This window comes from Periophthalmus magnuspinnatus, chromosome 10 (assembly GCF_009829125.3).
Source record: "Periophthalmus magnuspinnatus isolate fPerMag1 chromosome 10, fPerMag1.2.pri, whole genome shotgun sequence".
In the NCBI taxonomy this organism is placed as follows: domain Eukaryota; kingdom Metazoa; phylum Chordata; class Actinopteri; order Gobiiformes; family Gobiidae; genus Periophthalmus; species Periophthalmus magnuspinnatus.
The window spans coordinates 33,475,539-33,501,092 of NC_047135.1; the positions used below are offsets into that span (position 1 = coordinate 33,475,539).

Here is a 25,554-nt window from a genome sequence, read left to right on the forward strand (position 1 = left end):
TCATTATCCTGCCCCCTTCTGTCTAATACAGGTACATCACTTTGTGGACAGGGTGGAACATTAACTATCATTATGTATTTCTTTTATTATTTATACATTTTATAGCAAATATATTAACAGAAAAGAATACTTATCTTATTTGAAAGGTATTAATAACACAAATGTTAATAGTTGTACAAGGTGATATTACAGTGAAAGAAGCTGGGATAGAACCCCCCATCTTTGAATCAGCAGGGCAATAAACCAGAACGTGCAAACTGTTTATCATTATTAGTTGTCTGTTAATATAAACATTCCAAATCAAATTATTTCTAGAAATCAGATTTTTCTAGCCATTTAACATTAGCGGCTAATGTTAAATGGCTTGCCTTGCCCCGACTCCTGTTAGAAGCAGGTTTAGTTTTAGTTTGAGGCAAGTTCAGGTTTACTCTGAGCAAACTTTTTCTGTCTCAAGTCCAGTTTGGTTTATCAATTCAGGGCAAGACATCACAATAATGCCTCAGAAATATTACACACTGGATCACGATATTATCTAGCTTTGAAGCAGAGCACAATGCTATGTATTTGCATATAGAAAAATTCAAAATTATATAAAACAATGCATCAAATGAACAATTTGAGGGTTTCTCAATTTAAGTTAAAATAAATGTGCAATTATATATTTTTATATTGAGCATTTCAGCTACATTTATGAAAGAACAAAGAAACTACTACAACATGTTGAATGGAGAACAATTGAAAACCATAAAAAACTCAACTCTTTTCATTTGTGAGAGCTACAGGGTCAAGACGTGTAAGGTTAGAAAAATCGATTAATGCAGAGGAAGACGGAAGACGTACTGAAGCTCCACCTTCTTCATCTGCTTCTAAACAATTTGCATTTGTTACACACAATAGAAATATCTGAAAATGTTACTTGGGGTAATCAGATTTTCTGATCAATCACATACACAAGGTGTCCCTGAAGTCTATTTACAATTTTTAAATTTAAATACAAAGGCAACTAATAAGACATATTAGACTAGTTCTGTTGTACTCAATGGTTACAAAAGTTCTCAATTACATTGCTTTTTTTATTTTATTTATGTCAGACATCCTGTTGATTAGAGATGTCTTTTTGTATGAACCTCTAAAAAATATGGCTCCTCCTCAAGAGAGGGCACAATGGGTATCATGATTTGAGACAAAAATTGAATACGCAGAAGGAGCAATACTTTACAATTAAGATATCTTATCAATTGCCTGTTGTAGTATTTTTTTACTTTATGGACTCCTTGTATGTCCATATGGGTGTTTTCAAAATTTCTTCAAACTATTTTTAACTTTCCAAATGCAATATTTTATTACATAAAAAAAACAAACAAGTACAACCAAGCATAGTCAAGTATAACTGATAAAAATGAGCAAACACTGAAAAACCATGTAAAAGACAAAACCCAGATATGGTAAAAAAAAAAAAAAGTTTTTATGATTAAAGATCAGTGAAAAGCAACACCAGGTCATAAATCTGGCTATTCAAATATGGGTATTGTACTGGCACAGACAATTTTCAGGTATCACTGATGACCTAAAACAATTCACCGATCCAATTCCACAATAATTTATTTTTTCTAGAGGACAAACAGAACACTGCCATTTACAAAGTTGTGGCTGTGCCTGACTTCTCCAGGTCCCAAACAAACCTGGTTGCCTTAGTTATTGTACTCTTCTCCGCCATCTCATCCATTTGCAGAAGACAAAACGCAACATGTGGTGAAAAGCCTAATGATAAAGCTTTTAAATGAACAAAGAATCCAAAAAAAATCTGATTGGGGATTTTACAGTAAAGGGAATGGTCCAGCTTCCTACCCACCACCAAAGAGGGACTAAAGAATAAACATGTTAGAGGTCATCATCTTCCTCTGGGAGTGCGGTTCGTGATGCAACCTGGACAAAAGGACAGACAGGTCAAGAATGGCATCTGTTTTATTGATGACAAAGAAATGAGAGGCAACTTACTTCAAGCTCTTCTTCGTACTTGGCAGCCATAGATGGGTCCATGATGATCTCTGGTGGGGCGAGGGCCGGCATTGCCACAAATTCAAGGTTAGGGTCACCAGTCAGTTTCCTCGCAAGCCAAAGGAAAGGCTTCTCAAAATTGTAATTACTCTTGGCAGAGATGTCATAGTACTAGAAGAAAGAGGTAAGGTGGCTATCAGCAAACATTCAAAAAGAAAAATAGATTAAGACAGTGCCACAAAGGAAAAACGCAGTTAAAATTTGAAAAATAGCTTTAAAGTTTAGATCTGGTCCCTCTTGTATCAGAGGTACTCCAACGACAGTATGTTTATGTTACCCTATAAGTAAATATTTATCAACTACAACCATTACCACTGATTTTACCTTTGCCCTCTTAATGTACAGAAAATTCAGTGGTCCCCAAATATGTTTTTTCAGATATCTTTTACCACCAAAAGCATTCCAGTTTACTGTTGAATAAGAAATTGTGAAAGTTTCAAGTCTGTATTTGGTTCCATTTCACAATTAAAACAACATGTTGCAGTGTTGCAACTTTCCTGTTAAACATAGAAGTACAGTATCTATGTTGTGAATTTGTCAGAACATTCTGAGCTGCAGTTACTGCACTTTTCCTTTGGATCACTGACAAATTTGTAGTTACTGCAAAGTTAATATCAATATTTAAAAAAAAAAAAAAAAAGAGGCAGAGTTAAGCCATAAAACTTCACCAAAAACCACCAAATATAACAGGTGTTATAACGGGTTTTTTGGTCTCAATTTTGACAAATTATGCAGTTAGGGCACAATATTCTGAACAAGGTCGTTACCTGCAGATTCTTCTTGCGGTGAAACACAATGCTCTTAGCTTTAACTTTTCTGTCTTTGATGTCCACTTTGTTGCCACAAAGGACAATGGGAATGTTTTCACAAACACGAACCAAGTCACGATGCCAGTTGGGCACATTCTTGTAGGTGACTCGAGAAGTTACATCAAACATTATGATGGCACACTGAGCTGCAGAGAGTGAAAACAGGTTTAGCAAAATACGCCAAAGGCCAGTTTCATTTTTTCTCATGTTTGACATTTACCTTGGATGTAGTAACCATCTCTCAAACCTCCAAACTTCTCTTGACCAGCTGTGTCCCACACATTGTACTTAATGGCTCCTCTACTTGTGTGAAACAACAGAGGGTGCACCTCTACTCCCAGTGTGGCTTTGAAAAAGAAAGGCAATATTAATTTAATTGTATTTCATGTTTCTTATTACAAGTTATTCAATTATGGAAACAATTTTTAAACATTAATAATAGCTATGTGAATCCAAGGAAACAGCAGGGCATGTCATGAACGCAAGAAAAATGAAAAAATACTGGGACAAAAAATGCATCATTCATGGATCACTTTTACTGTAAACAGTATCAAGAGGTATTCACTTACCAACATATTTCTTTTCAAACTCTCCTGTCAAATGTCTTTTTACGAAAGTCGTTTTACCAGTGCCTCCATCTCCTACCAACACCAACTATAGGACAAATAAAGTATAAACTGGTTGATACTGGTTCTGGGTAAATCTCCAAAGGACCTGACAGAGATTGAAACCCCACAAGTACAACTTTTCTACAGAAATACTCACCTTAAATTCAACTTGAGCTTGCTGCTGTGCCATTGGTTCCAATGTGGTTAGGTTTCACCGTTGGAGACTAACTGAAGGGGGGGGAAAAGCAAACGTCACTTAGCAAATTAGCAACATGTTTTAACAACAGCCAGATAAATCTTAGTCGTTTTGCCGCTACCATCCTTTCAAGCAGGTTTAACAATAAGACACATATGATAAAGTATGCCAGGTATTGAGACAGGTATTAAGACAGATAACCCATCTTAGTCTGAACCTAAAACGCCAAAGGACAAGGTGCGACCGCACTTTAAAGTTGGCACAAATGGACCGTTTCCTTGTCTAAATGGACTCGTTTTGGCGAGTGGCTATACGATTTTATTTTGAGCCATGGTAAAAGTTTGTTAAAAGCAAGACATTATAGCCCAAAAGCGCCAATGTACAAATGCTTTAAGGCAAAGAGACAAACCACATGAGATCAGCTAGCCAACTGTTAGCACAAAAAGTCTAACGGTCTAGTACACTCTATTAAAACCATTGTGTTCATCACCAGACTTAATATCAAATCTATTTCAACAAAGTAAGAATAATGGTCTTTAACTGGATCGCTCAGAATGCTACTAACTTGTTTGATTGCGCGATGTTAAAAGCACAGGCGTGAGACAGCAGCACTCACCCGATGGAGCTGCGGGGAAAAGGAAGAGGCTGCGTTCGCGGGAGATTCGGCGTAGACAACTTCCGCCTGTGTCATGTGACCAACTCAAAACTGCGCATGCTCACAGACGAGCCAACGTTTAGGCTTTTATGGGTGGTTTTAATTTGTTATTGTGGGCGTGCGGTGTCACTAGGAGCGGTAAACCCTAAAAATAAGTACAAGGATCAACACTGAATATTTATTTATTTATTTATTGATTTAAATTTTGTGACTCATCATCAGTAATGTGACCATTCAGTCTGGAAGTGGCCCACATGACCACACCATGGTCCCACTGCACAGAGAACGGTGCTGCTGTTGTGGTGTCAAACAGGCTCATTTTTATAAGAAGGTTTTCTCCTGGAGCGTAATTACATTATTTACAACTTGTATTTCTTTCCCATTTGCCTAAACCCCAGTCTATCAATGGTCACTTGAGAGTGGTTTGATTTTTGGGCCTTTATATCAAAAGCTTTGCAGCAAAACTGCAGCAAAAAACTTGCTTAGAGAAATGAATTGGTCTATTTTTGTGTTAAATGGCAAGTGGCTGTCTTGTCCATAGCTACATAATATTGAAATCAGTTGTAGGCCCATTTCTTTAAATTCAAATAAAATGTAATCAAAATTTGTAATGTATACATTTAATTTAATGTATGATTTAAAAGTAATATAGGCCAAATGGACAGAAGGAAACAAAGAATATACACAAAAATTACAAAAACAATCATATCTGAAGGTAAAGTGTAAAAAACACAAATGTTCAACTCATTTATGTATGCTGTCTGTTACATTCTGTGACTCACTAAGGGAAGAACTGCTCAAGTAAGAGTCAGCCTACTGTTACCCTACTTCAAATCAAAAAACAACCACAAGTTTAAAAATAGGCCTAGATCTGCGCAGATTGGTCTATAGTAAATACTAAATGGTCACACTTCTATTTATAGAGCTTTTCCACCTTCTAGGCACTAAAAGTGCTTTACATCAAAGCAGCACTCACCCACACATTCATACAACAGTGTACACAGACACCAGGGGCAAGGTGGGTTAAGTGTCTTGCCCAAGGCCACAACAACAGCATGCATCTGTGGAATTGCACTGCCAAAGATGTTTATATCAAGAGGGGGATTTGAACAGCCAACCTTTGCATCAGTAAACAAACGCTCAACCAAATGAGCTACTGTCGCCCTCTGTGCACAGTATTAAGCAGGTTTTATCAAAGGGCCCAATGTTACCATGCTCTACGCTGAAAAGAAGTAATATTGACAAAGTAAAAACCAGGAACTCGAGGGTAAGCAACATCAGGGTTTTTGTGGTTATTACGTCACGTTAAGTCAAGAAATGAACTGTGAAAAAGAGTGGCTGCTATGTTGTCCATGGGTATACTTGATATAAAAACATTTCACTGAAGCTGTAGACAGTTTGTTTGTTTTAGATTCTTGCCATTTGTTCCAGTCAAAGTTAGCTGATACTAGAGCAGTCGTCATGGTGCTGCTGTAGAAAGAGGAAGTTTGTGTCACTGACAGGGAGGATACAGCTCTTCACACGAGGATATGGTAAAGGTAATTTTGCAGTTACTTACACTTGCAGCTCTGGTTGTATTATCTGTACACCTAAAACTGGCAAACTATGGCCACTTGTAGAGTTTCTTTTGTCTGATTTTAGCAAGAAGATGTTAAATACAAGACTTGAACCGAAAAATCCCAGTGATGGTGACAGCTCGGATTCAGAGCTTGGACTTGAGCCAGAGACAGACCGCTTTGGGTTCCTCCTCACTGATGGCTCCACTGATAGGTGAGAAGCTCTTTTTTATCACAGTACTTTTATAAAATATATGTAACTCAGTCTAATTTGTCTGCTCTGAAGTCTGAAATTTTATTAAAGTTATTTGACACATTTAACAGATTTTAAGAAATGTATTTTACGTATTATTATTTGTTAAATTAAAATTAGAAGCTGCAAACTTTAATTGGCTGCTGTGAAAGTTTCACTTGCTGATTTCTACCTCAGTTGACAAGGTTACCTGACTATCAGCGTGTGGTTTTCCTGTTTTCGTTCAACACTGCAAACTGCAAATTAGTCTCTTGTTCAGCAACAATACTTCACTTTTGTGTCAAAGGCTTACTAATTATACGTTTAAATATATCATGTTTAAGAGTCAGGAGCGTGGGCCCATCTCCTGTTCTCGTAAGACAGAGAGAGGCCAAGTGGATCAACATCATTGATCAGTGGGACCGGCTACTATTCAAGAAAACAAGTAAGGTATGTTCCTAGTGGATACATATGGTCTTAAAATAAGTGTATGTGTGTGGTACAGACATTTTAAATATATGAATTAGATTAAAGTCCAGTGTCATAAGGGAATCCCAGCTTCACTCCGAGCAAAATGCTGGCCACTGTTGTGCGGTGCCACTAAACGAATGGAAAATCAGAAAGGCTTATATAAGGTATTGTTGATTCAAAGTAATTACTTTTCTTATTCAAAGCAGTATTCTGTGTTGACATTTGCGTTTCTGTGACAGTTACTGGACTCACAGCCTGCTCTCAAACACTGGGAGGATGTGATTGAGAGAGACTTGGACCGTCAGTTCCCTTTTCACGAGATGTTTGCTTCCAAGGATGGGCACGGGTAAGTCTCTGTTTTACCTTGTTTTGTGACGTATATTATAGTGTCTCAGCAAGAATTCAGAATTAACTGAATTTAGTCATAAAACAGGCAGCGTAGTCTGTTTGAAGTCTTGAAGGCCTACGCTCAGTTTAAGCCTGAGGAGGGTTACTGCCAGGCCCAGGGACCAGTGGCTGCAGTGCTACTCATGAACATGCCTGCTGAGGTACAGAATTTTACTCAGTATTTGATCAAAGGAGAAATAACTCTAGAAAGTAACACCTATCTATACTGTATTCTATATTTTTCAGGAGGCTTTTTGGTGTTTGGTGCAAATATGTGAACAATATCTGCCTGGATACTACAGCCCCTTGCTGGTGAGTGAAACCTCTGTCCTGAACATGTATCATGATACAGAAACAACTGAATCTCATATGTTGTGCAGGAAGGAGTGCTCTTTGATGCTTCCATATTGATGTGGGTTTTAAAAAGGTCCTGTCCAGCTGCCCACAAACACCTGCAATATCACGGAGTGGAACCGCTCATGTTCGCCACAGACTGGCTCATGTGTTTGTTCACACGGCACTTACCATTCAACACGCTTCTTAGAGTGTGGGACCTTTTCTTCTGTCATGGTAATGGTAAAATCAAGGCAAAAACTTTAAAAGGTCCTGTATTACACAGAAACAGATTCCTGTGAGCTTTTTGCCATGTTAAAATGTTGTTACCTCCTCAAAACATACCTGGAGTTGTGTATTGTTTCACTTCACATATCCTTTATTATTACTATGTATACTGTACATCGCCAAAGCTCAAAATGCTCCGTTCCACCTTGTGATGTTATGAACGGTAGTTGTCAAGGTAACGGTTATCTTTTTACATTTTGTTCAGTAAAAATGGAAAATTCCAGGGCTGAAATCCTCTGAATCATTCTAGTGAAGGTGTATGGAGTTTAAAAACAGTGGAACACTTCCTGTATCACCACGTGATGACATCACAAGGTGGAACAGAGCGTTTTCATTTTGAGAGAAGAACACTGTCTAAATATGCAGGGTTTGTGTGCTAAACATGTGTGAATGAAACAAAACACAAACATTATAACATTGATCAGAAAATAGCGTTGAAGGTAGAAGATGCTGGATACGACCTTCAGTGTGCTGCCATTACTGATTATTTACAACAAGACCCAAACATTTCTCCTCTTCTTGCCGTTTTAGGGGTGCGTGTACTGTTGCAGGTAGCTGTGGTGCTGGTACAGAGGGTTCTGGGCCGTGAAGAGCAGAGGAAACACTGCTGTGGTCAGATGGAGACTCTACAGAAGCTCAGAGGCATCAGAGAGGAGGTCAAAGATGAGGAAGATGATTTCATTGTGGAAGTAAGTTGCCCCAAAAATCAATGCAATGCATTATTAAATGCATTATTAAAGAAGACATATTAGGCTTTTTCCTAGTGCTATTTTACATTTTCATTGTAAACCACAAAATTGATCTTAAATAGCTTTGCAAAAGAAATTGAAACCATTGACTTCCTGACCTCTAGTTTTAACAAGCCTCACCTCTTCATAGTTGCATTTCACCGTAGCAAGTTGTATTCTTGATTTTTATTTATTTTATCTTTGAAAAATGGCAATAACCTTTTTTAAACCCTACATAACCCGGAGTCTCATTTTGTGCTAGTGTAAAAAACAAAACTGTTCTGTACTCAAACCCAAAATGCAGAACAATACAGGATTACTCAAACATGAATCTAAATACAACTTTGAGTAAACTAATTGGTACTGTGCAGCTGATGCCATCAACATGACCTGTGGGGGGGTAACTGGAGGCACTGCTCTGTCTGAAACTCTGTTACTTAAGTTAGACTTTAATCTGAGCTTTGTTTTAGCTAGCATTAGCCAGATGTTTTTTCATTCTCACCTTTTTGTTTAAAATCAAACTCCTAAACAGGACAATGAACGCTCGTATCAATCACAGGCTCCTGAAAATGTGTTTTTTAAATCCATTCTGTATTTTTTTAAACTTATTTGGGAGTGTTTGCTAAGGAGTGCATGATGTCATTACAAAGTATCAGTTATAAGGGACCATGGTTAAACGCTTTTAAATATAAATTTGCATAATGTGTCTCCCTTTAATGGATTTTTCCACATTTTAGGTACTGTCTGTGTCCCTCTCAGCAAAAGATCTGCAAAAACGGACAGAGAAAGAGCTACAAACATGGCGAAAAGAACGACCCACATCCACCTTTGACCCCAGAGATCGTTGCCAGGGATACCACATGGCTTGGTTGACATTTCAAAAAAGCAAACAAGAATGTGAAATGAGGGAGAGAGAAAAAGGACACTTGTCTGTTCCTCTGTTTCGCTCGGCCTCCACTCTCTCCTTGTCATCGTCAAAATGGCAAAAGGGGGTGAAGGCAAAAAGCGGTGTCAAGATCATGAGACATCTTTCCATGGGAGCAAAAGAGGACTGCCAAAGTTTTGCTAATCTAAAAGTACAAAAGGCTCAGAAACTACAAGACAATTGTTTCGATTTAATAGAAAAGAAAAGGCTGAGTGACACAAGGCAAGAATACAAAATCCAAGAAAATGAATTATTAGAAGAAGAATCAGAAACTCCACAAATACAAAATGTCCCTCAAACAGCTATTACAGACCAAACAGAGCAGGTAAAAGAAAATGAAGAAATCAGATCTGCAGCAGACTTAACTGAGCAAGAAGAAAATGTAGATGCCAAACGTCCAGAAACTGATGACATTACAAATCAACAAAACGAGCAAACTATGAGCAAAGAGCACAGTCAAAGCCCAGATGTGAATACAATTGAAGGGGATTTGAACAAAGATTGCGCAGTTGAAACATACTTAACTGTTGATGCAATTACCACGAATACAAACCTACAGCCCAGCGAGCAAATAAATGAGAACATCCAAACTGAACAAGAATTGGAGAATGGACAAGAGATAATGGGAGTCAATGTAAACCAGGTCAAGTCACTCAAACAGTTAGCTACAGAAGTTGCTAGACACTGTGCAGAGTTCAACAGTGAGGATGAGAACAAAGAAATTGGGGAAGAACAACAGCAAAACAAAGAAACAGACCTGGAGAACCTTTCGTTGGCAGCACAATTACACGTAAATGAGTCTATGCAAAAACTTAAAGGAACCGAAATCAACTCCCACAGCCAGGCAGAAATACAGATGTGTGAACTGGCCCGACAAGAACAAATTACCAATGCAACTACAAGCAGCAATGACCCACCTAAAATAGATGCAATACACGTACAGGAACAGAATGAAAAGACTGAAGCAGAGACAGTTATAGAAAGTTTTAGTAATGATGACATTCAAGATATTTCTGCTAAATTAGAGGTTTCAGAAGCCCAAACGCTTGTTGATTCTCAGAGTAGCCCAATAATCTCTGATAGCATAGAAGAGGCCACTTACTTCAGCACATTGCCCCAAACGCAGCCATCTTCATCATGTGAGCCACCAGGTGAACATCTCAGCACAGATGCAAACACTTCCACACAGAATATAAAGCATTGCACTCCTGAAAGAGATGTGCAGAGTAATGTTTATCACCCAAACAAGGAACTTAAAACACAAAAGGATTGCAGTGACATTCGCCAGTTAGAAGGTGAATTTATGAACAACAACCAACAGTATAGCTTCAGGTTGTCTGGAGACTTCAGAGTGAGAAAATCATCCAGTTCTCGTGGGTCAAGGTTTGCACGCAGGCTGTCAGAAGACCTCTTCACCACTCCCCAAGTAGTGGAGCAGACAGAAATTAATACTTTGGACCATATAGAAAATAATGAAACTATCCAAATGCCAAGTACTCCAGAGACAGAGCCCGTAATACACAAGCAACAGCCACCGAAACGTTTTGGACTGTTTCGCAGACTGAGAGAAGAAAAAAAGAACAAAAAACAGAGCAAACCCAAAATACAAGTTCCCAAAATCCTGATTCAGGATTTTAGTGATGCAAGAGAAATAGAGCAAGAAACAGAAGTGGAAAATAAGCTGACATCCAGGGAGCGAAGGAGACAACGGAGGGAGCAGAAAAGAAAAGAGAAAGAATTAGAGGAAAGTAGAAAAGGTCAGGCCAAGAGCACAAGTGTTCACGCTCAAAGTGACAAAGATAAGCTCCAACTTGGTGGTGCTGGTTCACAATCTCAGAGCAAAACTTCATATGGAGATGTGTACTTTTAAATTCAAGTTAAGGTGACAATTTTACTGATTATTATGGTAAATATGATGGTACTAAAAATTATGTGATACAAAAATAAACTAAACAAATAACTGTGTAAATACTATTTTTTTATTTACAGGAACAATCCAACAGAATAATAAACGGTGTGGACTTCTATCCATAATTTAACTATTTTAAACCCTGGCATTATTGTCATTATAATAAAAGCTGTAGTAAAAAGGCTTTGGTGAAGGGTGTAGACAGTCAAACGTTACTCCAACTGAGTTTCCTCTTCACTATCACTGGCCAACACTTCCTGAGTCGTTATGGGCTGAGTAGACATCTGAGAAGGCGGAGGGAGGACCGATCCAAAGAAAAGAGAACAAAACTGCAAAAGTAAAAAGACATTATTATAAGCCTTATTTGCTATAACAGTGTTTATTAAAAAAAACTATTATTTTCAAAATGTAACCAAGTATTGAGAAGGTTAGGGTTAAGATTATAGAGGGAAGGAAAATGACTTTTATTTGCCTCGTTCATCATCACATGACACAACAATCAGTCCAACAAAGCTTAAGAAATCAATATGTTCTTGTATTTTAATGGCTTCTTTTTTCAGACCGATGTTTAGTTTGTTTTCATACCTGAGCGTGATGTTGCTGTGACATGTCCAATCAGCTGATTTAAACAGGTTTTGGTGCCATTTTCCTACTGGTGAAGGCAGGATGACCGCGCCATGTGCAATCAAACTTCAGTATCCCAGGTGTGTGAGAGTAAAAAGGCCCCCCTCGTCCCGGTTTAAAGTCGCTGTCCTGCCTCCACCGGTAGGAAGACAGCGCCAAAACCCGTTTAAATCAGCTGATCGGACACATCACAGCAACATCATGTGACAGCTCTGAGGAAAAGTGCTAGTGAGTAGTCAAAACTGTCAGATATGAAAGCAATCTAAACCTTGGTCTGGAAAAAGAATATATTAAAATATTATCAGAAGACCAAATGAACCTCATTGGACTAAATAACTTCATTCACATTGTCTAATAGATCACCATTCCTCAAGTTTGGGACTTTTTCCAAATTAAACTTTCTGAATGAAAAAGTAAAGTTACTGTGACATAAACTGCCAGATAAAAGAGTGCTTCACATTTTTTGGAGTTTAGATTGAATTGAAATAACTTATTTTATTAGCACAATGAACAATTAGGTGATTAATCTTACCATCCTTAATTATAACTTGATGAATACCTTTTTATCTGGCAGCACATATTTATCTTGACATCTCTAATTATAACTTGATGAATACCTTCTTATTTGGCGGCCCGTCTGTGTGGTCTGTTTCGTCAGTTTCGTTTTCATCTTCACTGTGCTGCTGTGTCCTGTGATTCACTGAGCTGTGTTTTGAAGATTCAGCTCTGGCTAACGGGGCTGAGGCTGTTACTGATGGCTCTGGTACAATACTGGTGTCCATGGCGATAAGGTAGGAGTCCATGTCATCGTTCATAAAGTCATCGGGAGGGGGCAAAGGTTGAGTGCACGACCTGACAAAAGTGAAATACGAATTAGAGCATATGATATAAAAACTTCAAGCTTTAATAGTTCCTAATATACAATACATTTTCATTTACCCTACCTTGAATTTCTTTTGTGAGTATTATTTTCATCTGAAAGTGTTGCCAACACAAAGTTTCCGTCCAGGACACTGTCTGTTACTGAAAGCACAACAGGACTGACAGACATACAATATAAGTGTATAATTAAAGTTTTCTCATTCAACCAAATGCAACCTGTTCAAAAGTGCTCACCTGCCTGGCTCATCAAAGTGTATAGAAATGGGCAGACCAGTGGACTCTGCAAATAACAACAAACCCTGCAGACATACACATCGCAAATGAGTAACAAAAGCAATAATTTTCAGGATCACTTTGTATATCTTTCATAGTCTTATTATTGTTGTATTGACTCTATTGTAATTATGTGTTCTTTTACGTGTTTTAACGTCTTGTTGTGAAGCACTTTGTGACTTCCTTGTCTCTGAAAGGTGTTACATAAATAAACTTTGCTTGTTTGCTTGCTTACTCGAAGCTCCTTTAGGCAAAAAGTGATGCTGTTTTGAGTTTGTACAGAAAAATGGTCAAACTCATCAGAAGACAGACACAGCTCTGTAAGCATGGCCTTGGATGGCTCTGAGAAGAAGAGACAAGAAATAATGATCATCTCAAGCAAAACATCAGCACAAACCAGAATCACAGTTTTATGGAGGAAAAGTGAACCTGCATCTTCCTCCACATGATTCTTGAACCACATTCGGTCGTCACTCACTGAAAGAGTTATTTCTTCAAGAGAGGGAGGAAAGTGAACAACTGTATCCACGAGCAACCTAATTGGTGGGTGAAACACACAGATAGAGGACTTATTTCAATCCAAAAAGCATCAAATTGCTCCAAATAATACCAATAACGTCATAACAAAAACAAATAATAAATCACTGATACTGAAAACCGATGTCATGTACTCCCCCGTTTTTAATAAGTCATGTACATACCTGGGCTGGGCTCTGAATATATTGGCAGAGCTGTCTTTATCAAATACTGCTTGCAAACTTTCACTGTCCTGGAAAGACAGGTTGTGCGTCTTCACTAGGCCTGAAGAAATAACAATACAGAAACACAAGAATGATTTGAAGGCTGTGACTGAGCTGAAGCTATTTAAGACATGTGGAAAGAAAACACTGATACCGTGTTTGCAGTGCAGTGTAAACGTGAGCCGGCTCTTTTGTTCATCTAATTTGATGTGGCATTTCTCCACAGTTTTCTCCAAAGTTGCCAAAGATCTGAACACGGATTGTACACTCTGAAAATGAACAGAAAGTGTTATCATTTGTAAGTAGTATAAATAGTGTGATCTAGTTTTGAAATAGATTGTATTTAGACACCTTTATTGCCAATTTGCAGCGAAAGGAATGGCCACTGGCTGTTGTGTAGCTAATATAAAGATGGAAGGAAAACTGTTATTACATTATATTAAGCTAATTTGTGCATTTGCTAGTTTGTGTTGCTTTGTGCTGTTCGTGCACACACAAAACTTTAGCACCTGCTGAACAACAGTGGTGAAAACAGGAAACAAGCATACGCAGATCTAGACGAGTTCACAGACCGCAGGGCCAGCTAAAAGAGAGAAAAAACAAACATCAGTGCTGTTCATTGACGAACTTACAGGAAGCACACACAGTTACATGTTTGAAGGAGGAAGTGTTGGTGGTGGATGACAGAAGCTTACCCCATCCTCTTGCGGCTCCACGTAAAGCTCATCTCCAATTCGGGACAAGGAGTGGACAGCTTTGGCCAGCACTTCACCGTTCACAGAAGACAGGGTAAGACAAATACTGCGTTTGAGTAACAAGTTGTATCAAATAAATATGGGTTCAATCTCTTTTACCTTTGACGTTTCCTCCCGTGACGACGCAGTCCATCCTCTTGGCAGGTTAGCTGTTCACGATCATGTATTTAAAACCTGGTACACTCGGGACAATCTGCTCGTCTTTTAGTAACTTTTTGCATTGCTACATGTCCCTGTGGGCATTTTTGACTGCATCTTATTCTGTCATGTGTCTTGTTTACGCCGCCATAACCGACTTCCGCATTTTTAGCCAATAGAAAAGTGGTTCGGGAGGGGCTTGGATTTTACGCACGCCTGGATTTTACGCACGCGTCAAGAGCGCATGGATGGATGGATGGTTTGCCTTTGCTTGGGGGTTTGGGGGGCTTGGGGCATGGATGAAGGGAATGAGCAGAATCAGATCAAGTCTCTGTTCAGAAAGTTACGGATATATAGAGGAAAAAACGCAAAAAAAAAAAAAAAAACCGCCAAACCCCCCCCCCCCCAAAAAAAAACCAACAACAACAAACTGGAGCAAGAAACCCACAGATATATTTCAGTATTCAGTTAAAAAATATTTCAGTGAAAAAAATAATGAATGTATTAAGTTGGTATCTTGTTAATATTATTGGCTGTTGGCTATATGCACAGTCACATTATGTTTCTTTCTATTTGCATTCAGACTTTGATTGATCTGTCACATTACATCTAAATATCAGTGCTGGTTTGTGGTCATGGAGGGTGTGTTTTGTGTAAGAGATGTGGAAGTAAGAGAGGGTTAGAGACATACACCAGAGAAGGAGAGTTAATGTCAACGCACAATTATCTCACCTCACTGGTCTTTCTTGTTGTTCTGCCTCGTTTCATGAAGAACTCTGCTTCGCTACAATCTCCTCCCATTTCTAGACACTTAAATGGCTGCTGAGTAGAGGTGTGGACTGAGTTAGACAGAAACTAGTGACAGAAATTGATTAAAAGACATTGGACAACCAAACTCAGGTGTTAGTCTGTGTTTTTACAATGATTGGATTATAACAAACACAATGAGGAACAAAGTGATATTACTGCTTTCTGTGGAACAGGTATTGAAGCCAAACCACTGGCATACCAGTCGTAGTTGAAGAAGATGGACATGTTTTTCTAACTGAGGTAAGAAAGCTCAATATATACAAGATACAAAATATAGTGTGTTAATTGCACCATTTGGGTGCAATTGTCATGGTTATTTTAATAATCATAGGACCACAATGTTAATGACTGCTATTTTGTCAATGTGCATCCAATGTCTAATGTTTGAACAATAACGTTTCCTTCTCATTTCTAATCTTACATTATTATTTTGGATTTTAGATGTCTCAAGCACATAATCCAAGAGACAACCAGGCCTTACTGCAGTCCATGTTGCAGAGGTTGAAGCTTCAAGCCGGGGCCACAAATATTCAGTCTGGACAAAACACAACAGCGGGACAACACATACACAGTGAAACAAATGTGAACAACAGCCCTATGAATGGATTTGAACCAACGGACAATAGAAAAACTGAACTTACTGTGAATGGAAAACTGCAGAATCTGGAGTATTCCTCTGGAGACAGTGGAGCCTCAGGTCACAGCCAGGACCGTGAAAAGGGCTCCCAAATTCCGCAACGCTTTTTAACAAAATCTGTTTATGCTGCTGCACCTCCTGTTTCCTCTGAAGGAAATCTTAACCTTTCCAATTCTGACATAAAGGGCATATCCCACAGTCCAAGCACAGATGAAAAAAAGGACAAGGACAGTGGCTTTGTGCCTAAAGTTTACAAATGGTCCATACAGAACACAGAGGCCCAAAATAATAAAGTGTCGTTTGAGGGAGTACAAGGAGCGACCGGACAAAATGCACAGACTGTAACTAACAACCAAAACACAACAAGCAGAAAACAGCGATCATCTGAGAATAAAACTTACAAATGGACTCAAAAAATAAAGGAGAAATGGAGAGATAGGCCAGGGAGTTTTGGCAAAAAAGATAGACTCGGTGACACGGTTACACAAGAGGTAAACTTTACACCTCCTCACCTGAGCATCTCTTGACTTAAAATATAGTGTTAGTGTTAGTGTGATAATGTTTCAATGTTTTGTATTACGCAGAATTCACGTCAACACCAGCAATCCACACTTTTCTATGTGCCTTCAGTAGAAGAGCCCAGAGGCACCCCCACACTTGAGGACAGAACAGATCACGTTCAGATTCAGACATCAAATGGCAATGATGAATCAATGAGGTAAAAGTAAAATCCAGTTTAATCTAACTTGTAACGTAATTAGTTTATCAGGAAAGCTCCTTTGATTAAGTGTTAAGTAATTCTAAGATATGACAGGTATGCCTAGGTTGTTAACAAACCTACCTTTGTATATTAGTATGGGTGGTTATGACATTTTTTCACACACACAAACACACCTTTGTTGACGTAATTTGTTTTGTCATAACTGAAAGGTATTTTTTGAATATTTTTCAGATCTACAACTGAGTTTGATCTTGGCCTTGGCTCATTCAGTCTACTGGATGAAATTGTCAGTGGTCAAGAATGGGCCAAGTTCTTAAATCCAGTCTCTGCATCAGTTCAACAGGGACCATCACAAGAGACTATGGACCGAACATTAACCAGTTACCAAGGTGAAAAGTCAGGAATTAAGTCAATGCTGAATGAACGTCATGTTGGAACTAACACAAATATATTAGGGAAAAGCAGAGAGGCATCAGACAGAGACATTGCCATGACACAGGTGTCTCCTGAGCCTCCATCACACATCAGCATGGATATAACAGCACAAACACAGTTAGAGCCAATGGACCATGGGCAGAGCCAGTCAGACATGCAAGTTACAGCCAGTGTTGATCAGCCACAGCGACAGCATTCTACCAAGACAGAGGTGAGTCTGCAGGCTGTGATCCAAAGGCTCTAAAACTCTAAAGGAAATGCCCAAACTAATTTGTCATCTACTTTCAGGTAAATACAATGGATAAATCATCACTGAGAGACCGACTGAGCCTCAGCAGAAAGAGACAGCACCAGTCATATGAAATCATACAAGCGAAGTTCCAACGAGTTGCAATTAATGGAAACGACATTGTAGATGGTAACAGAATTACTACCACTCAAGTACTATTGTTATGTCTAGTTTTCTAATACATTCGCCTGTATTTGTAGATGGATCTGTATTTTTGCCAGATAACCATGTGATGCACAACACAGATGGGAGACTCATGTCTTTTTTTCCATCCCCGACCAAACCCAGCTTACCTGTTCCTCGAGGTGTTCTCAAATCAACAATTTCCTGTGATTCAAATTACTCAGTGGGAACTGTAGTCAAAAAGGTAATAACAACATTTGCAAAACAGTGCCTCCCATTGACCACAAACTAAAATTAGTTCAGTTAGTACAGTTCTACATGTGTAACACTTAATGCAGGAGAGGACTGTTTCATGTGTTCTTTCTGTTGTGCAGCGGCGCATGGACGTGACCCGGCACGTGCATTTCTCAGAGGAGATTATTGCCATCGATCCTCCAGAGCTGGGTCCAGATATGTTTGAGTCTGAGGAGGAAGAGGAGGAACAGCGGGAAGAGGAGGAGGATGAAGAAGACGACTCTTTCCTAGAGGAGGACAGTGAGGAGCTCTCAGAGCCAACATTTTTTGGACCAGTCAGACCCGAGCAGGTGGCACCATCCAGACGATCTGCTTTACCCGCCTGGATACGGGCGCTCAAAAGAAAGAAGAAAAAAGAAAGAAAAAAGCCCAGATAGTGACACTTCTGCATGAACGCTCCTTTGTAAGTATGTAACACTATAGAATAAATCCTACTATAATTTGAATAATTTAGGTGTTATTATTAAAGATGGATTATGTAACTTTTCTGGTGGAGGGCCAGGCACCTGCTTGTCTCCATGAAGAGGTTATTGCTTTGCTTGCAATATTCCACACTATGGTATTACATTCATGTTGTTTTTTGTTTTTTTTTTTACAATAAAACACTTATTATTAAGTTAATGCAAGCAGATAAGTTTAATGCCATACTTTGAAACATTCCAGGCTAATCAATAACGTTTTCATGGAGACAGCAGGTGGCAGAACCTCCACCACAAAAGGTACATAGTGCACCTTTAAAGCATTTCTTCACCTTATAAACTTGTTTCATAACCATCAGTGCATTTGATATTTTAAAATCAATGCAAACTTATATCAGTGAATGTGTTTGTTTATTTAGATATGAATCATTATATATAATCTAACCCACTGGTACAGTTAAACAGATGTGAGTTATTCTAAAGTGTTACCATATAGTGTAGTCCGCTCCTCACACTTCAGTCTGTTCAGTGAAAGAGACAGAGTGAATCCTGCAAATGCTTCACATTATCACGCATTATGTTCATTTCTTTGATTGAATTTACTGTCCTTTTTAGAGTTTTCATCTATTGTACCACTGAAGCTTAGTCTCTGCAGACATGCAGACATATGCAGACATATTAGTGCCTTGAACGAAAGTGAGCAGAATATTCAATATTAAAAACATTAAGAAAAGAATCTGTAAAATGTAATGTTTTGTGTAAAAAATAAATATATTTTATAGTACAAGCATTGTTTTCCTCTCCTGGCTCCTACAACAAAAAGTAATTCTACCCCACAATGGCCATCGTTATAATGTGTATTATTGACTTATCTATTTGCATGTGCAGGAGGTAAATCAAAGCCACACAAGATAAAAATTCTGCCACAAATGCAAAACTTTTAATTTATTACAGTTTGTAAATGATATTTGTGTCTCTTGTGTCCTACATTTTGAGATAAAAGCACAATATATCACAGTTTTCCACTGAATTTAATTCATTTAGATATAAGAGAATACAACAGGTTATGAAATGAAATAGTATTGTATAGGAGTGTGAGCACACGTTCTAGTTCTACAGCTCTGCCTAGTCTTATGTACGCCAAAAATACATTTGAATCACTATAAAAGTTCATTGACATAAAGACTTCCTAATGAATGAAAGTTTAAATGTAAACCATTATTACAGAACAGTACTATTATTACAGCACAATGCAGGCATACACCAGGGCTTAAAAAGTACTGAATAATTTCCATATTTATAATAAATATGAACACATACACACTTGTACTTGGGTGATAGATTTGATGAGTGAAGCAGTCACACATGTTGGTCTGAAAATTAAAGTGAAGGCATTCCAGAGTCTAACGAGCTCTTGGTTCCTGGTTTGAGTGACAGTCGGCTGTCAGGACTGGGCGTCAAAGATGCTTCAATTTGAGCTGGTGAAACCTGAGGGATATAACGTGTTACATAAATATGGTTAAATCCTCTTATTTACACCAGGGAATAGTTTCTTACCTCTTCAAATTTTTTGGCTTTGTATTGTTCAGCTCCTTTCAGAAATTTCAGCAAAATAATATCACAAAGAACTGTACCCTAGAAACACAGAAGCCTGTCAAAAGTTTGGACATACCCTCCCACTCAATGTTTTTTTTTTTTATTATAAATTTTTACTACTTGCTACATTTTATATACATGCAGAAGGCATCAAATATATGAAGCAAGATATATGCAATTCTGTAGCAAAGAAAAAAATATTATGTCAAATATCATATCCAAATATTTAGTTATTTAGAGTATATTTTATATATGTATGTTTGTTGATAACTCCATATATCCTGCTTCATCTATCTGATGTCTTCTGGTTGTATACAAAATGTAGGAAAAAAATGAATCAGAGGGTGTACCCAAACTTTTGATACTGTAAATCAAGATGAAAATTATGTAATTTGATTTAAACTATACCAGTCCAAGACATGTCAAAGCAGCCACCACATTTATGAGCGTTGGAACCATGTTGAACTTTCCTGCCTACAAGCACAAAAGTCATTTAAAATATATAAAACACATCTAAAACAAAAGCCAAAGTTCAAACTCACATTTCCAGTGACTTTGACATCAAAACGGATCGCAACCACTTTATAGAGGGTCCGGTACTCTGTGCCATTGTCAGATTTATAATATCTGGCAAATCTGCATGTGAGTAAAGAAATGCTCGTTTAGCTCGTTGAGACTAAGAACATAACTACACTTAGTATTACCTGAAGTTGTACCCATTAAATATGGCATTCTTATTGTCAAGTCTTGTGAAAAAATAGTGTGGGACGCAGTAGTCAAGATCAATGTCCAGATTACACTTCCACTCAATTTTTATTCCAATGTGTCCTCCCTTATTGAGACAAAGAAGTTAGATTGTTTCCTTTGTACTCCAGTAGTGGCAAAATGAGCATGTACCATATTTTAAGGACTATAAGTCACACTTTTTTTTCATAATTTGGCCACGGGTGCGACTTATACTCAGATGCGACTTATATGTGAAATTATGAAAATAACCATTTCACATCTTTGTCATTGTGACACTGACAACTGCGCGAGGGCACATTAGGCTTGTTTACTACTCCTGTACCATTGAAAATTAAAAATTTCAACATTTCGGTAATTTAAAAGACTTCTGAGAAAGACTGAACCTGACTGAAAATTCACATTCTACCCAGTCTGATGACAGCCACACAGAAGAGGAAGCGGCGCTTCATCTACCTCCACAGTTGGCAGAGTTGTTCAGAAGAGACACCGAGGATAAAGAATTCAATGTATTTAGTGATTTGGAGTGAGATCCAGAGTAAACTTGTTAGCTTGTTTGTTATGCTTTATTTATCTGATTAACTGTTAATATCTTGCGTTAACAAACCAGACACGTATTCAGTTCTATCTATGCTTCATGTAGCTGAATAAATATAAATGTGTCACTTTAGCGTCCTGTACTGATATTCAGCCTGTTGTTCTCTATTTCATCGTTATTATTATAACTTGCTTTTAAAGATAAAATGTCTGTTCTGATAAAAATGTGTCTTATAGTCCAATGCAACTTATGTATGTTTTTTGCTTCACTATTATGCATTTTTTTGGCTTGTGTGACTTATAGTCTGGAAAATACACCTTCTTTATGAGTTCCTCCACAGTGTGTCCTGTATATTTCAAAATGTCCCCCACCCTAAAAATGGGACAAAATGGGCTTTCCTCTGGATGATAAGTACATGTTTTAATCTCATAAGTCGTCATAGTTGATAGAATGTTACCTCTGAAAAACATAAAATTTGTGTTAAAACAGAGGCGTCCAGCAAGCGGCTTCTTAGAGCGACAATACCTGGTGATGTCAAAAAGAGGAAAATTGATAATGTTCTTGATGAAGATGGTGAAGTTTCTGATGTCAGCCATGGGTTCCCTAGAGACAAGCATCTAGCATAAACATAATCTCTAACTATATAATTGTTATCTGAGGTGTAAATTTACGTTGGAATAGCTTCATTTTCAGACGGACACCAGCCTTCCACCTCACAGACTCCCGGGCTTTCGTTGTCCTCTTTGAGACATTTGCCTGTGATGACACCTGAGTATAAGAAATGGATTAGTTACGATTCAGATTAGGATAGCTAGCTCCTCTCTTCAGATAGATATAAGGCATAATCTGACCAGAGCTCCTACAACATTTTGTCCAGTTCACAGATTCTATTTTTCTTCTGCTAATGCTTAATTATGATTCTAAACTAAAATTTATCACTCACTAGGTTCGAATCACCAAGGGCACAATGAGCAATTACCAACAGCCACTGTGGGTCCTTAGGCAAGAACCACGTGTGACAAGTGCGATGATACCTACAAGGCTTGGCGGGCCACGTCTAAGGATGGGAAAAATGGTTACTTCGAAACTTACGTCTAAGCTTACATCTGCAAATGGCAACTTCTATCACAACTTGAGATTGATAAGGAAATCTGAAATTCTCTTAGAAGATGTGAATGCAGCACTGAGACCATCACAGAAATCAATGAGCTGATTTCCTAGAGATTCTTGGCTATAAGAAACAACGATTAGAGGCAAAAATCAAGGCAGCGTGGAGAAAAGTGAGCCAACTGTCAGAGAGATGCAATGAAAAAACAAGTACCCAAGTGCCCATACCAGAAGCACTGGAAACTGCCAAACAAAGGCTCCAAGCCTTGACCAATCACCAGGAGGTGCCTGGATTGATTACAAGAAAGCCTACGACTCAGTACCACACACACGGATCACTGAATGCCTGGAGCTGTACAACATCAACCTTCATTGCAAACTTAATGAGGTTGTGGAAAACCACCCTTGAGACCAATGGCAAGCCACTTGCACAAGTGACCATCAAATGTGGCATATACCAAGGAGACGCACTGTCCCCACTGCTGTTCTGCTGGTTTGCACTGCTGCATAGGTCTGAACCCCCTCAGCCAAATCATCAACAACACTGGCTATAGATACCAACTCAGGAATGGGGCCACCATCAGTCACCTCATCTACATGGAGGACATCAAGCTGTACACTAAGAATGAGCAAGACATCGACTCACTGATCCACACCAGGATCTACAACACAGACATTAGAATGTCATTTGGGCTTGAGAAGTGTAGCCGGATGGTGACAAAGAGAGGAAAGGTAGTCCACACAAAAGGGGTCTCACTCCCAGAAGGAACAATATTGACAGTTACAAGTACGGAGTAAGGCAAGATCTAAGGAGTCAGCTCAATGGCAAGAACAAGACAATAAACAGCTATGCCCTGCCAAAGGAGGAGATGCACACCACAGATGTTAACACCCGAAGGCTCCTGACCATGCATCGCAAGTTCCATCCCAAATCCAGCAACCTGACATTGTACAAAAGCCATAAGGAAGGAGGCCGGGGTGTAGAGGGTGTGAGAGCCACAGTCCAGGATGAAACATCCAAGATCCATAAGTACATCAAGGACAAGGCCCCAACAGATGGCATGTTCAGCGAAAGTTTCAGACAGAGTGCAGAAGAAGAGTTGCGGGAGAAACCGTCATGGAAGGACAAGCCCCTGCATGGGATGTACTACTGGAACATAACTGAAATGGCTGATATCAAGAAATCCTACCAATGGCTTGAGAAAGCTGGACTGAAGGACAGCACAGAGTCACTCATCCTGTCTCCATAGGAGCAGGCCTTGAGCACCAGAGCGATAGAGGCCCAGATCTACCACACCAGACAAGACCCACGGTGTAGCCTGTGCAAAGAGGCCCCTGAGACAATCCAGCACATAACTGCAGAGTGTAAGATGCTGCAGGGAAAACATACATGGAGCGGCATAACCAAGTGGCGGGCATAGTGTACAGAAACATCTGTGCAGAGTACGGACAAGGGTGGTTTTCCACATATTATCCATTTTTCTATACATTTTATCCATTTTTCTATACATTTCCCACTTCTGGGACCAACACATCCTGGGAAAGGTTTCAGCTGTGAGTTTGACTGCTGTACACAAGGTCAGTTATCAAAAATTATTAATATATGCAAATTGAAAACACTGAATGGGGTTTAAAAAGTATCTTATTACCACTGGGTGAGAAAGATCCATAGTACTTCTTACAGTCATCATCCCTTTTACAAGTGAACGGCCATGACTGAAAAACAAACATTGTAATATGTATTATTGTATTGTGTCCCACGTCCCAGTTTTGTGGAATCAGGAAAAACATTTTCTCACATCATCTGGGCATCTTCCTTGGAACTGATTCTCTGTGACATAAAGTCTGGTCATTATACAGAACACATTTGTACCCTGGAAAAACAAAGGCAAAATACATTAATGTATGTGTGTGTGTGTGTGTGGGGTGTGTATGTGTGGGGGTGTGTGTGAGGGTGGGTGGGGGTGTGTGTGTGGGGGGTGGGGGGGGGGGGGGGTGTATAGACTCATAAACATATGAACACTTAACTGGAGAGATAAAAGATGCAACCACAGTATGAATAACAACAGCTTCACTCAAAGGAGCTGTTTACATTACACTATTGATGATTTATTCCGTGTATAACATTTAAGGTGGTGGGGTCAAAGGTCATGTGTGAAAATCACCTCTGGAGGAAACACAGAGTCGGCAACATCCATAATTTGACCATTGTGTCGTCCAAACCCTTTGACTTTGGTCATGACTGAAGACTCTATGCCTGTGTCTTTCGTCTGGTACGCTTTCTCATGGATGAAGACATAGCTACAAAACAAAAGTATGCAAAAAGAGCTGATAAAAATATTAATTATATTCATTCATAATTATATAAATAGGAATATTTATTTCAAGCAGCTATGGCCATTTGTATTGACTTTTTTGGTTTATCTTAAGTGGATATGGTGACAGTGAGCAATTTCCTCAAACATCATTGCACAGAATTCAGTAATGAACAATATTGTGAGCCTTCATATACCCAAAATACATACTTTAGTTTAATAGTTTAATATTACCAACAGTGTATTGAAGTTATAATGTCATACATGCAAAAGAGAAATACATTACTAACCCAACAAAATAGGCGATAATGGCCACTTGAACAATCCGGTTGATAATTCCCACTGACCAGTTCTTGACCACCACAAACCTGGTGGACTCATAGGTAAACAAGTCTATGATACAGCCCCACAAAACCATGGTTGAATGTGAGCGATGTCCAACTCTCTGAGAACAGCCAGTTCAAATGAGAGGCCCCCGCTCAGTGTTCATGTCATAGCTTCAAAAAGCTCCCTGGACCTCCCCTTTTCACAACACAACTGGGAGAATATCCAGTATCTATCTCTCCTGACCACAAATTCCAAGGCGACTTATCACATCTTCCACCACCGACTTGTGGTCATTTCAAATCAGACAAAAACACATAAGATATTTTTAATTTAACAAGGAAAAGTAGAATTTCAGAATCTATCATATTTAACAGCAGTCCTATGTATACCAATTTATCAGCTACTACTTTTTTTAAACAAACCAAAGAAAACATAATGAAATGGAGCCACTTTCACATCCGTCTGTCCACTCTCAGATGATAAATTGAATTCTCGCATTCAGTCTTACCAACGTTAAGGCACGTTTTCCTCCTGAAACTCCAAATGCCATTTACAAATGCCACACATTAGACTTAAGAGACACTGCAGTGAAACAGAAGGACTGAGAACAGATGTGTGTGTGAGAACAGATG

At 38.7% G+C, this 25,554-nt stretch overlaps 5 protein-coding genes across 7 annotated transcripts; 2 read left to right on the plus strand and 3 right to left on the minus strand.

The window, feature by feature from the left end:
* Window positions 1-92: 92 nt before the first annotated feature.
* Window positions 93-4,389, minus strand: LOC117377117 (GTP-binding nuclear protein Ran). Of its 2 annotated transcripts, none has more exons than XM_033973457.2 (7): window positions 4,288-4,389; window positions 3,633-3,703; window positions 3,437-3,521; window positions 3,088-3,213; window positions 2,826-3,013; window positions 1,999-2,169; window positions 93-1,926 (listed from the first exon to the last, which is right to left on the minus strand). In XM_033973457.2, exons 2-7 carry the CDS (start codon window positions 3,663-3,665, stop codon window positions 1,882-1,884), a joined length of 648 nt encoding a protein of 215 aa, XP_033829348.1. In that variant the 5' UTR covers window positions 3,666-3,703; window positions 4,288-4,389; the 3' UTR covers window positions 93-1,881. The 2 variants fall into 2 exon arrangements, with proteins under 2 accessions (XP_033829348.1, XP_055080538.1); XM_055224563.1 differs by having other exon boundaries at window positions 4,237-4,312.
* Window positions 4,390-5,762: 1,373 nt separating this feature from the next.
* On the plus strand, window positions 5,763-11,212 carry tbc1d10c (TBC1 domain family, member 10C). Of its 2 annotated transcripts, none has more exons than XM_055224555.1 (10): window positions 5,763-5,864; window positions 5,968-6,096; window positions 6,459-6,564; window positions 6,642-6,749; window positions 6,825-6,931; window positions 7,019-7,133; window positions 7,219-7,284; window positions 7,353-7,542; window positions 8,125-8,282; window positions 9,059-11,212. In XM_055224555.1, exons 2-10 carry the CDS (start codon window positions 5,975-5,977, stop codon window positions 11,114-11,116), a joined length of 3,030 nt encoding a protein of 1,009 aa, XP_055080530.1. In that variant the 5' UTR covers window positions 5,763-5,864; window positions 5,968-5,974; the 3' UTR covers window positions 11,117-11,212. The 2 variants fall into 2 exon arrangements, with proteins under 2 accessions (XP_055080530.1, XP_055080531.1); XM_055224556.1 differs by having other exon boundaries at window positions 5,946-6,096; window positions 9,059-11,154.
* Window positions 11,205-14,731, minus strand: rad9a (RAD9 checkpoint clamp component A). Its single transcript, XM_033973455.2, has 12 exons — window positions 14,529-14,731; window positions 14,370-14,440; window positions 14,184-14,257; window positions 14,026-14,074; window positions 13,829-13,943; window positions 13,636-13,735; window positions 13,364-13,470; window positions 13,170-13,276; window positions 12,896-12,960; window positions 12,724-12,819; window positions 12,397-12,631; window positions 11,205-11,484 (listed from the first exon to the last, which is right to left on the minus strand). Exons 1-12 carry the CDS (start codon window positions 14,560-14,562, stop codon window positions 11,368-11,370), a joined length of 1,170 nt encoding a protein of 389 aa, XP_033829346.1. The 5' UTR covers window positions 14,563-14,731; the 3' UTR covers window positions 11,205-11,367.
* On the plus strand, window positions 14,192-19,078 carry zgc:113229 (uncharacterized protein LOC550612 homolog). Its single transcript, XM_033973454.2, has 8 exons — window positions 14,192-14,463; window positions 15,551-15,617; window positions 15,819-16,505; window positions 16,599-16,732; window positions 16,967-17,381; window positions 17,459-17,588; window positions 17,660-17,826; window positions 17,957-19,078. The coding sequence occupies exons 3-8, from the start codon at window positions 15,819-15,821 to the stop codon at window positions 18,251-18,253; spliced, it is 1,830 nt and encodes a 609-aa protein (XP_033829345.1). The 5' UTR covers window positions 14,192-14,463; window positions 15,551-15,617; the 3' UTR covers window positions 18,254-19,078.
* Window positions 19,079-19,641: 563 nt separating this feature from the next.
* On the minus strand, window positions 19,642-25,013 carry LOC117377380 (P2X purinoceptor 3-like). Its single transcript, XM_055224700.1, has 12 exons — window positions 24,886-25,013; window positions 24,446-24,581; window positions 24,080-24,154; window positions 23,930-23,996; window positions 21,845-21,941; window positions 21,631-21,776; window positions 20,896-20,954; window positions 20,596-20,723; window positions 20,434-20,527; window positions 20,300-20,365; window positions 19,853-19,930; window positions 19,642-19,783 (listed from the first exon to the last, which is right to left on the minus strand). Exons 1-12 carry the CDS (start codon window positions 25,011-25,013, stop codon window positions 19,676-19,678), a joined length of 1,182 nt encoding a protein of 393 aa, XP_055080675.1. The 3' UTR covers window positions 19,642-19,675.
* Window positions 25,014-25,554: the final 541 nt, after the last annotated feature.